We start from the raw sequence: 13,758 nt of genomic DNA, 5'->3' as shown, positions 1-13,758 counted from the left end.
AAACATTCTTTAGAACATAGATATAACTGTTTAAAATACGGAAACGTTTTATTCCTGAATTAAATACAAATTGATAAATTTAGGACTTATAGCATCTGTCTTTCAAAAAATTTAGTCTCTACTCATGTTGATAGTGTTGGGTAAATCTTATCAAAACTGAACAACTGAGATTTGATTCCATGTGAAGAGTCAGATTTAGTGATATCATTAATTATGAAAATCTAAAACATTGAATCCTAATTATTCAAACACCAAACATCGATACTGATTGCAAACATTGCAGGAAATTCAAAATCTGTATGATTGTTGAGAGTTTAGCTCAAGATATGCATTGCTTGTCTATGGGTGAATTTGAATAATAAGCTTCACAGTGAGAATACGAAGCACAATATTTACAATAATCTTAAATTGAAGTCATTGTAAACAAAAGCAGTATTTTAATCGAGAAATTTAAGGATTAAAATAGTAGTAAGAAGAGAACAAGTTCCAAAGCATTGTACTTAAGAAGTGAACACCTAAAGAACAAATTAAAAAAGTGTTTGATGTTCCCCAAATGGTTAATGGCTAACATGTGATTTCCCCATTTTCCCCCAAAGGTAGGGGAGCGAATGATAGTTGGTTGTGAGGTTAATGGGCATTAAGATGGTTGGTTGGTGACCATCACATCGTAACTAACAACACAAGAAAGAAGAATGAAAGCATAAAGTCATTGAGAAATGAATATTGAATTGAATTAGAAAGAAAGAAGAAGATAATGGTGAAAGGGGGAACAAGAGAATCAAAGTGAATATGGTAATTATGGAGAGAGGCAATTGAAAAAGACCAAGGTTTAGTTTTGGGAGCCATGTCCTCCGAGATAGCCTAGCCTCCCAAACCATATATATATATATATATATATATATATAGGTCCTTTCTCCTATGCTGTCCCCAATGCCTAGCTTTGCTTCTTCCATTTTAAGTGTCCTATGTCTAATGAGAGAGGGATCATAATCTTTACACTTCTATAAGTTTTATGTCCCTGTAAAATTCTTATCTCCCCTAAAAAAATATATACTTTTTATACTAATTATAATCATTATATCTATAATATTCTCCATACGTCAAGAACTTGTTAACAACTTGTATTAAGACACTCTTATAAATTCAATAAACTTTTGTTAGGATATGTTTTAAATGGTCTTCACATTTATATACTACAAGAAAATCATTAAATAGAAACAAATTTTAGAAACAAAAGAGACTATTTTAAAACTAAAAAAAAAAGTATTGGTTTCTAAATTAGTTTCTATTATTGATTAATAGTTTCTAAATTGGTATTTAATTAGCTACCAAGGTTTTAACAATCAATTATTTAGATTCTAAATTTGGTAGCAAAAACATTCACCAATAATAGAAATTAATAGTTTTTAAAATGGTCTTTAAATCAGTCACTATAGCAACTAATTATTATTATTTTTTTAAAATTGGTTTCTATTTAATGATTTTCTTGGAAGGATAAGTGAATAAGTCTAACTCAAGCTTATAAAATCAATTTTTTATAAATATCATTTAAACAATCTCTAACAATAAATTTATTTTTAAAAATTTAGTTGGATATAATATAATTGACAACCTTTGTAATAAGGTTTCACAACTTGTAGTAAAACACACACATCCGCATCCCTAGGATAAATCCAAAAGAGCATATGATTGATTTATGATTATTTAATATTTAATAGCTACATCTATTTGCATGGATTACTTACTTAAATGTTTTTTTCCATAAACACGTTATCGGTTGAGGACAAAAAATTACCTGCCAAGATGAGAAGAGAAAAATCCAAAAAGATAAATGCAAAAATGCAAAGTATTTTCAAAATATAATGTTAGCTTATTGTTATTAACAACCAAGATAACTAAACTGTAATGTCACAACACATTATGTAACCATAACTAATGAAATATAAGTTTATGTAGGTTTTGTTTTAGTCGATGAAAATATATATTCACCTTTTGCGAAACTCAAGATATGTAGAAGGTGGCTGAATCAATACTATTTCGGAGTTTGTACAGTTGTTTATAAAAAAAACTACATAGGAGGATTCAAGACAATTATGGTTCCCCAAGTGTTTATCAGACTTCGAAGTCGTTTCAAATTTAGCATCAACAAAGCAGGCATGGTTGGAAAGCAAAGAAAAACATGAAAATAAATATAAATTATAGTATATGAATATATGTCCATAGTTTCAACTCATTGCATGCTTCTCAAACTATAGTATACTACTAAAGACTAAATGACAAACTAATTGTAGGGATATCGTGCGCAGAAGCGTAATAATTTTAACCAAAGATTATGAGAAATTAAAGTAACAAGTAAAGTGAGAATGATACTAGAATTTTTAGGTGGAAAATCCCTTTAAATATAGGTAAAAAACCACCGGCAAAAGAGCCAAAACTTCCACTATAATGGTACTGGGAGTACAATGAATTCCTCTTAGGCTAATAGATAAATAGCCCCAAAACAAATTCTCTCTATATGGGTTAAACACTTACACCCAAGAGCAGAAATAGAGAGTATAGGAAAAGAGAGAGGAAGGAAGTGTGTGTTGCTATTTTTGTGTGTTACATTGCTTGAAGGAAACCACTATATATAGTGATTCTAGGAGACAACAATAATAAATACAATTAATGGTAATTAACCTCCTTTTAATGACAATTAATTGTAGTAAGAAACCTCCATTTGATGACAATTAATTGTGGCAATTAACCTCCATTTGATGACAATTGATTGCGGCAAGTAAACGGAAAGGTGAGTCATAACCCACAAATCTCCACCTTGACTTGCCTTTGACTAGAACATTCTCTCACCATGAAGCCTTGATTAAGTATGGATAATACCAACTAAGTTTAGGCAATGATCGAACTTAGCCGATGGAAGTGGCTTGGTCAACATGTCTGCAGGATTTTCGGCCGTATGAATTTTTTCAACAATTATATCTCCTGTATCAACAATGTCTCGGATAAAATGGTGTTTAATTTCAATGTGCTTGGTCCTTGAGTGATACTTGTTGTTCCTGGTTAAGTGGACAACACTCTGACTATCACAAAATATAACAAGAACATCTTGTTGAAGACCAAGTTCACTTACCAAGCCTCAAAGCCATATAGCCTCTTTCATACCTTCTGTAGCAGCAATATATTCTGCTTCAGTGGTGGACAAAGCCGCAATGGCTTGAAGTGAAGAATACCAGCTGATAGCAGACCCACATAGGGTAAAAATGTAAGCTGAAAGTGACCTTCTCCGATCTAAATCACCACCATAGTCAGCATCAACATAGCCAACTGCTCCTCCGGAATTAGCTCTATGTTGATCAAATACCAAACCAAGATCTGGAGACCCTTTCAGATTACGAAGTATCCATTTAACGGTTTCCCAGTGTGCCTTGCCTGAATTATGCATGAACATGCTAACAACATAAGCTAAATCAGGTTTAGTACATACCATAGCATACATGAGACTTCCAATTGCATTTGAATACGGGACATGTGACATGCGCCTTTTGTCCTCGTCTGATTTTGGACACTGATCTGATGACAACTTGAAGTGGGCGACAATTGGAGTATTAACAGCTTTGCAATCTCGCATTCCAAATTTGTCAAGCATCTTAAGAACATACTTCTTTTGTGATAGAAATTTTTTTCCAGCTTGACGATCTCTGTTGATCTTCATTCCTAAAATTTTCTTGGTAGGACCTAAGTCCTTCATATCAAATTCACTGTTAAGCTGAGGTTTTAACTTGTTAACTAAAGATTTATCTCTTGCGGCAATCAACATGTCATCAACATATAACAACAAGTATATAAATGACCCATCGGATGTCTTTTGAAAATATACACAATTATCATAGCTACTTCTGGAGTAGCCATGTCCAACCATGAAAGAATCAAACCTCTTATACCATTGTCTTGGTGATTGCTTCAAGCCGTAGAGAGATTTCTTCAAACGACATACATGGTTCTCCTTTCCAGGAACAACGAACCCCTCAGGCTGCTGGATGTAAATCTCTTCCTCAAGATTACCATGAAGAAAAGCAGTTTTCACATCTAACTGTTCCAGCTCCAAATCATACAAGGCAACTAAAGCAAGTAATATACGTATTGAAGTATGACGAACGACAGGAGAAAATACTTCATTAAAGTCAATACCTTTCTCTTGATCAAAACCTCTTACAACAAATCTTGCTTTATTCCTTGTACTTTCAACATCAGGGATCCCTTCTTTTCTCTTAAAGATCCACTTGCAACTAATGACTTGTTTCCCTTTTGGTAACTTCACCAATTCCCATGTTTCGTTTTTGAGAAGACTCTCAACTTCTTCTTGCATAGCAACAATCCACTTTGTTGAGTCGTCATTAGAGATAGCTTCAGAGTAATTCTTGGGTTCACCTTCTTCACCCATCTCTTGTGCAATAGTTAAAGCATAAGCAATGTTGGCAGATTCTGCAATTAATCTTTGAGTCGGTTTTCTTGGTCTCTGTTGTGGAAGTTCTTAAGCCATAGACCACGGTTGTGGTAACCCACGTCGTTTAGGTGGACATTGCTAATGTGGACTCAAATGTTCATTTGTACCATCAATAGCAGTGACTTGATCACCTTGAGTACTGGAGGAATTGGGAACGTCTTCCTCATGAGCAGGTGTTTTAATCTCAAACTCCACCTTCTCTCGAGCATATTCCTGGTCACCTGTATCAATTGAGGAAATGACAGTATCTTTTATAGAAGAGAGCATAGCATTTTCATTAAAAGTCACATTCCGACTGTGAATTACTTTGTGAGATTCTGGGTCATATAAACGATAGCCTTTAACCCCTAAAGCCATAACCCAAGAAAATGCACTTCTTAGCACGAGGTTCTAATTTTCCCTCGTTTACATGAGAATAAGCAGGGCAACCAAATATTTTAAGATTAGAATAATCAACAGGGTTACCTGACCAAACTTCTTCTAGAATGTTGCAATCAATTAATCTGTTAGGAGAGCGATTTATCAGATAACATGACGTGGGCAACCAAATATTTTAATTGGTCTATCATGTGTCTTGATTTTGATTGTTCCTTCACCAACAACTTTGCATTGAGCATCGTTTTCCATCAAAACAAAACCATTATAAACTAGTTCATATGTGGTAAACCAATCTCTATTGTGATACATGTGAAAAGTACAACCAGAATCAAGTATCCATTCATTTTTAGACCTTTGTTCAGTGTTGGAAGCTACAAAACAATCCCCACCAGATTCAGTTTCAACAATACTAGCTTCGGGAAATTTTTCTGGTTGTTTACCATTTCCCTTATTTTCTCTATCTTGCTTATTTTTCAATTTATAACATTCAGAGATCTCGTGTCCCTTTTTCTTGCAATAACGACAATATTTGGAGTTCTTGCCTCTAGATTTTGACCTAGATTTATACTTATTGTTCCTACCTTTCTCTTGGTTTCTCTCTCTAACTACTAATCATTCACCAGAACTTTCAGAATGAATTTGAGTATCAAATTTTTCTTTGGCTAGTAAATTAGTCTTGACATCATCAAAGCTTAAGGTAAGATAATTACCATATAACATAATTTCTTTGAATTGTCGATGCGAGGGTGGTAGAGAAACAATAAGTAGAACGGCTTTATCCTCATCATCAATTTTAACATCCAAATTTTCCAAATCAATTATGATGGAATTAAATTCATCAAGGTGAGATTGGATGGGAGTACCTTCAGACATTCGGAGTCTAAAGAGTTGCTCCTTTAACCGGAGTTTGTTTGCAAGACTTTTGGTCATGTATAAAGACTCCAATTTACTCCATATGCCTGTTGTAGTTTTCTCGTTGATGACCTCACGCAACACCTCACGGGACAAGCATAACTGGATTGCAGACAATGCCTTTTCATCCATCTCATCCCACTGCTCCTCCATCATAGTGGTTGGTCTCGTCATTTTACCTGCCAGAACTTTCTTTAAACCATTATGGGTGAGAACAGCTAGCATCTGGACTCACCTGATAGCAAAGCTGATTTTACCATCAAATTTCTCAATATCGAACTTCAACATTGTTGAACAACAGATCCTGGTTGAATTATCGAAAAGCTCTGATACCAATTTGTAGGGATATCGTGTACGGAAGCGTAATAATTTCAACCAAAGATTATGAGAAATTAAAGTAACAAGTAAAGTGAGAATGATACCAGAATTTTTAGGTGGAAAATCCCTTTAAATAGAGGTAAAAAACCATCGGCGAGAGAGCCAAAACTTCCACTATAATGGTACTGGGAGTACAATGAATTCTTATTAGGCTAATAGATAAATAGCCCCAAAACAATAATAAATACAATTAATGGTAATTAACTTTCTTTTAATGACAATTAATTGTAGTATGAAACCTCCATTTGATGAGAATTAATTGTGGCAATTAACCTCCCATTGATTACAATTGATTGTGGCAATTAACCTTCAATTGATTGCAATTGATTGTGGCAAGTAAACGGAAAGGTGAGTCATAACTTACACTAATAATATCACAATCCTACACTTAACATATAATTTCACATATCAACTCTATCTCTTCCAATGTTGCCAACTTCTAATATTTAATCTAAATTAATTATGTGTCTTCATAATATGCAATGTTAAGTTAGGGTTAGCTTTAAAGTTGTGGTTTTGTTTTCCAAGTACACATAATAATCACTCATATTATTCACAAAATTATGAGTATATAGTTGATAGTGTAAAAACTTTTTACATTATCAAATACATAAATTAGAATATATATAATAAGTTTGTTAATTTTACACTATAGTTAAAAATTATAAAGGTTTGAAAAATTATACTCATGCATGTAAAAATGAAAGTAAAAAGTATAATTTGTTTTAAACTAATATATCATGCAATAAAACTTTGGAGATGACTCTCTCACAAAAAGTTCCTATTTATTGATATAACTGATAACTAATTTATTTTATAAATGGTAAAAAGTAACTTTGTATTTCCATTAATTATTTATAAGAGAAAAATAATAGCTATTATTATTACACATTTTATTAATAAATTTATAACACTAGAATTTATCCATAAGGAAGTGTTTGTTTATCAGCAAAAGAAAGGTCATGATTTATTGTGTAGCAAGAAAGTTGAAAAATTATTGTAAATAAAATAGTTTTTATTTTTATTTTAAATAAAATTATAATTTAAATATAAAAAATATAATCAAAACTGTAAAAAATAATTATTATTAAAGAACATAATTAATCATATTTTATATATAATAAATTATAAATATAGAAAAAATATAAAAATATGTTTTAATGATAAAAATAATAATTATATTAATTACAAAAGAGTAAAAATAAAAATAATAATTTTATTTAATATAAAAATAAGTTTTAATGATAAAAATAATAATTATATTAATTACAAAAGAGTAAAAATAAAAATAATAATTTTATTTAATATAAAAATAAGTTTTTATCAAATATTTATAATTATAAATATTTTAATAAAAAATAATTATAGTTTATAAAGAAATAAATAAAATTAACTTTTTAAGAATTTTTAAATATAATAATAAATTTGTAAATTTACATTTTTATCAATTTAAAAAATATAATTTCAATCACATTCATCATATCATTCACAAACTTTTCCTATACTTTTCACTATATTTACTTAATCCAAACATCTTGACTTTCTTTATATTTTTTCTTTAAATTATCTTAAATCCACTTTCTCCCTTACTAAAAACAAAGCATAAGTGAAAAATGGTATTGTTTTTTTCCTGCGCATCACATGACTCCTTTTTGCCTCCAAACAAACAAACAAAGGCCATTAACACTACCTTCCACGTACTTTTGGTGGGCCCCACTTCTGTGTCCACTAGTAATGGTCCCACTTTATATTTTACGAAAGAAATGGGCTTCAGCTGGAGCCCATTTACGATTGGGTTTCTTCTAAGGTTTCTTCTTAGGCACTTCTCTGCCACTACATGACAATCTCATTTTGATGTATCCACCCCCATCCCATCTCCCCATTTCACAGTTTAATGATTGATTTGTTTTATATACTCAGTTTTATTGCACACATAAATTGTACTATTCAACTCAAAATTTCAATAACATCTTGGGAAAATTTTGAATTCAAGGACAGAAATGATAAATATGTGACAAGAACGTAAATGCAGATGAAAATTTTGAGCAGAGCATCATTGGTGTGTAATAATAGGCATAAAAGTCAAGACTCACCAATTGGACACTCTCTTTTGTCTCCTCATATTCTTGATATGACATTATTCTACAACTCAGTACCCATATATGCATTGCTTCTGGAATTCAGATTCAACCTTTTTTTCTCTATTTTAATATATTTATAATATATTCATGTTATATACAAAAATATTTGATTGTATAAAAAAAATGTAGATATTATTTTATAAAATTGAGTTAAGTTTAAAGTTTATTTTTTTAAAAAGTATTTTTTTATCAAAATATCATAATAAAATGAAAGAGGATAAATTTCTATTAACAAAGTTTGTAACTGTAAAATTAGTTTTCACATCTAATTTTACATAATACACTTAACCAAATTCACTTTAGACTGAAGATATAGTGAAATTCATAACGATAATACAAGAAAATAAAAATAATTATATATTTGTCAAGAAAGATCAAATATTTGTCAACAAAATGTAACTTATTAATTATATATATAATATTTATAAGTTTGATATAATATAAAGATGTTAATAAAATCATTTTTTTACAAGTTTTGTTATACGTATTTTTATTATAATTTAAGCAAGTTTATAAAACATTGTGATGTCTTTTTCAAAACATGAGAATTAACCTATATAATTTTGTATAACAAAATAAATAAAAAAAGAACATATAGAAACGCTTATCAATAATTCTATATATTGTTAGAGAGTAGATTTTCTTGTTCTAAAATAGTTTAAAAAGTTGACATAACCATATTAAAAATATCATTTTCTTCATGAATTATTTCTGATTTTATCCAATATGATTTAAAAAATAATGTCACTTTTTAGTTTTAAAATGTTTTATACATAATCGTATTAATCCATCGTTATTAGATTCTCATGGGGGCATAATTTCATTTGTTGAAATTGTAAATGTTAAGAAGGTGCAACGCACCATAACTTTTCCTATTCTAAAGTGCACAGTGTGAGTAAAATTCTTGCTAAAATTATATTAATTCCAAACACGGTTTCTAAAACTATAAGTAGAATTTTTTAGTATTTTAGTTAAAATGGAAAAAAAAAACCTTCAAATTTTAAAATTTATTTGATAAGTTCACTTCTTTCAATATATATATATATATAATAAAGTTCTTAATCACACATATATATATATATATATATATATGAGAGATAAAATATTAGTGGAGGTTTTAAGAAAAGAGAAAAGATAATGTTATGTCACATCCTGAAATAAGCACAGTAGAAGCAGATGAGAGTGGGGTAGGTGCGTGCCCCCAAAGCTTTAGCATAACTATGGTTCACTTGTTTTATTAAATACATATTAATTATCCTCTTTCCAACCAATTATTATATGCCAAATGGCATGCTTTTATGTCATACATGGCCTTGCCTGCACCCAAAATAGCCCTAACCTTCTAAGCCTATTTAACTCATTCCATATTATTTATTTTATTTTTTACACATCATCTCATTTATAAATTTATTTCAAAAATATTAAATAAGGGATTTTACATCATGTTAATGTATTTTTTATAAGTGATTTTATTTTTTATTAAAAAGAATAGAATTTAAGGAGTTTGCATAGTAAAAACAATTGAAAACACTTTCCTTTCTCTCAGCACATTCACATCCCACACACCAACTCTTCAAAAGCCGATATATTGGTAACAGCTTCACCACCTTCACATCTCACTCTCCGAATCTCCATGGACACCAAAAAACCCTACTCACCCGGAAGAACCAGAACCAGAACCAGCCCTTGTGCCTCGCCAGAATTCGAGTTCTGGATGGTTCGAAACCCCTCTTTCCCACAACCTCACATTCTCTCCGCAGATCAACTCTTCGTCAACGGGGTCCTCCTTCCTCTCCACCTCCTGAACAAACCCCACCAACCCCACTACCCACCCGACCCGGAACCGTCCCCGCCTCTAACCGACTCCACTTCCACTTCCGCCGCCACTGCCACCGCGTCCAAGCGCTGGAAAGACATTTTCAAGAAGAAAAACGCAGAAAGCAGCACCGACGCTAAGAAGAAAGAGAAAAAAAACGGCGTCGCCTCTTCAGCGGAGCTCAACATCAACATATGGCCATTCTCCCGGAGCAGGTCCGCGGGCAACGCGGGCACCCGACCCAAAATATTCGCTCCGGCGACCCGCAAAGCGAACAGCGCGCCGTGCTCGCGGAGCAATTCGGCAGGAGAGTCCAAGTCAAGGAAGTGGCCCAGCAGCCCGGGCCGGAGCGGAGTCCATCTAGGAAGGAGCAGCCCAGTCTGGCAGGTCCGCCGGGCGAAGAATCCAGAAGCTTGGCCTCTCAACCACGACATGAAACCGAAAAGTCGCCGGAGCAAACTGAGCGGCGGCTCGGGCAACCCAGAAACAAAGGTTTTGAATTTGAATGTCCCAATGTGCATCGGTTACCGACATGACTTGACCTGTAGAAGTGACGAGAATAGTGGCATTGGAGTCAGAGGCGGTTCTGATAACATCCCTCGCAGTGACAGTAACAGTGGGAACAGTAACCCAGCTCATGGCAATGTAGGGGGTAAGCTTTTTAACCTGCGCAGCCTCTTCAGCAAGAAAAGCGTTGTAGCCTCTCACTAGTTCTTCTCATTTTCCTTCTATTCTTCATTTTTTCTGGCTTCCACCGTATATACATGGTGATATAATATGTGAATTATTTATTATTTAGTTTACCACTGGTGCTGTGCTAAGTTTAGTTTAGGAGGAGGCTATGTTTGTGTGTAACTGAAAAAGGTGTACCTGTTTGTGGCTACAACTTAGGATTTAAGAGTAGATTGGTTAGTGTGGTAGCGTGATGAAATGCCATTGTTTTGTTCTGTTCCTCCAATGCTTTATCAGAATGTATTTATAATTGTTTTTCTGACTTTTCCCTACTCGCTATCTGCAAGTGGGGCTATGCCTCCCTCCTTTCTCCTTTCTGCCTGCTTATATTTTTTTTAAAACAAAATTTCCAATTTGTCTTTTTCCTTCTGCTTTTGTGGTCAGAACTCAGCAGAGGATTTGGTTTTCCAAAACTGAGAGAGCAGAGTATATTCCAATGCTCACTGCTCCACGCCTCTTTATTTTTAATTTTAGTAACACTTATTGCATTAATACAAGCGTTGCAGCGTCTAAAAGTACTTCTCAATGCTCTCTAAACTTAATTTTGAATGATAAGTAAAGAAGCAAAGTTTATGTATTATTTTCCAACCCCTTGCTAATGATGGCTTAATTTCTCTTGGTAATTATGATGAGATGGTATTGTGTTTACTTGATTTATAGAAACTTTATTGCATTTCAGTTTTTGATTTTAAGTACAAAAATATACTCTGGGTGCAACACCAGGACTTCACCTCAATCCAAAACATAAACTTAGATTGCGTTAAATATCCCCTAATTAAACACATAGTACAATTAATTTGAGATCAAGTTTCAATCAATAAATTTCAAACTCCTTTTAAGTCATTTTGGTAATCTCGGACTTGTCACATAACATGTAAAATCGAAAGTCATGTAACTATTATGATCTCAATATTAAGGCTTTCAGAATTTTAATTATATAAGTCAATCCCTAGTCTATTAGATCGAGTATTTTCTTATTATAGAGAATTATTAATTTAAAATGTGTACACTACTAATCAATCAAATATTTTTTATAATGAAAATTTAAAATGACTATTATAAAATGTAATAAACTTACTATACATAATCATCTGTCATTAAATAAAAGTATAAAAAGGTTAACAATAATTAGTTTATATACTATTAATTAAAAAGGATAGTTATCGGTTTGAACAAGTTGCACTACATGTACAAAGTTTATCACTTGAATCGTATTCAGTTATAACTATTTAATAAATTAATATTATACAATAGAATAAAAGAGAACAAAAAGATAAAGGATATGAGAATTTTATATAAATAGAATATTTTTATAATATGTAAAATGAAAATTTTAATATCTCTTTAAAATATTTTAGTTTTAATAACTTAATCTATTTGAACAGTAATGATAATTACAGTTGAGAATATTTTAAATCATTTAAATTTTGAAATGCTCTATTTTCATAATAAAATGTGGTATCCCGATATGTTTATAAAAAGTTCAAGGAGTTCTAACTTCAAAGTACGTTTTCATTTGGGGTTTTTCTTTCTGCAGACCATCATTCTTTTCCTACACCCCATCAAAAATGTTAAATGACGAAAATGATCTTGGAAAGTTTTTTCTGAGGAAAGAATGTTGGATTACGGAACACCCATTCTGGAATGGATTTCTTCATTTCCGAAAACACCATTCTGAAAAAATAACTTTTCATTCTAGAGCACCACATTCCATAATGTATTTTTTCCCTTACAAATTTTTACTTTTGGAATTCATTTTCCCATTCTAGAATTCATTTCCATAATCCCATTTTCAAAAACACCCACGTTACCATATCCAACTCAAAAGAGTACAGTTCGTCTCATATTTTACCTCAAACCACCAACAAAACCTTCTTAACACACCAGGAGCTCCATCGTACCTTTTTTGAGCTCAATCTTTGTTGCAGTAATCTCTACAATCCCATCTCTGACCCACACACTTCCATGGAAGCTACATTTTGAAATAAAATGCGAAAGACAATTTTAGGATTTCAAAAAGGATGGGGTGCAGGAAGAAGAATGATGGGTGCAGGAAGAAATATCCTTTTATTTGTCTAAAAGCATAATCCAGTCTTTAAGCCCAATTGTGGATCCTTGCAAGAAGACAAAAGTTAGGCAATTGTTTCCCGCACCCAATCAATTTTGACTCACACCCTACGAAAATTTTAAAACCCCATTCTACCATTTTCACACATTTGCTTATGGATTTCAATATCCGGAAGTCATTTTTATACATTCTTGATTTTGAAATTTGGAAATCATTTTCATATTTCATTTAAGCTTCCGAATGGTCATATCCAAAAGTGAATAATGAGTTCCGAATTTTCATATCCAGTATGGTGTGTTGTAAATGGTGCTGAGGATTGAGATCTGGAACTCATTTATGTTTGCTTACGGATCTTGATATCCAGAAGGTCATTTATGTTGTCCAAATAAGCTTCAAAATGGTAAAATCTGGAAGTGACATATTAGTTCCAGATTTGTATATTCAGAACTTCGTAATTTGACTTACAGATATAAATATCCAAAAGACAAAAAATTACAATCATTAAGGACAAAATGAGCATTTCACGTAAGTGTGTTGGGTGCAAGTCATAAATGATATGGTGCAGGGAGAATCAGCCCAAAAGTTATTATCACAATACATGTTGGGGCATGTTGCTTTCGCACTCCTTGCTATTCCCACACCCCCCATTTTCACAAAACATAATTTTTGCAAGAGCATGTTTCACGTATGTACAATACACTTTTTTGTTATATTGTCAAGGTACAGTGTCCGACTTTCCCATTATTTGTGTATTTATGACTCACACTCCTACCTTCAATTATAAGTTTTTTTTTCTGTATTTAATACAACACAACATAAACACATTTTTATT

General features: G+C 32.1%; 1 protein-coding gene across 1 annotated transcript; it reads left to right on the top strand.

The window, feature by feature from the left end:
* The first annotated feature begins 9,828 nt into the window (after positions 1-9,828).
* LOC137806736 (uncharacterized) lies at positions 9,829-11,120 on the top strand. Its single transcript, XM_068606994.2, has one exon. The coding sequence runs from the start codon at positions 9,944-9,946 to the stop codon at positions 10,835-10,837; it is 894 nt and encodes a 297-aa protein (XP_068463095.1). The 5' UTR covers positions 9,829-9,943; the 3' UTR covers positions 10,838-11,120.
* The last annotated feature ends 2,638 nt before the right edge of the window (positions 11,121-13,758 follow it).

Source organism: Phaseolus vulgaris, chromosome 3, assembly GCF_051622355.1.
Source record: "Phaseolus vulgaris cultivar YP4 chromosome 3, ASM5162235v1, whole genome shotgun sequence".
Lineage (NCBI taxonomy): Eukaryota > Viridiplantae > Streptophyta > Magnoliopsida > Fabales > Fabaceae > Phaseolus > Phaseolus vulgaris.
Note: the sequence above shows the minus strand (reverse complement) of the source record. Positions and strands in the feature narration are given on the sequence as shown.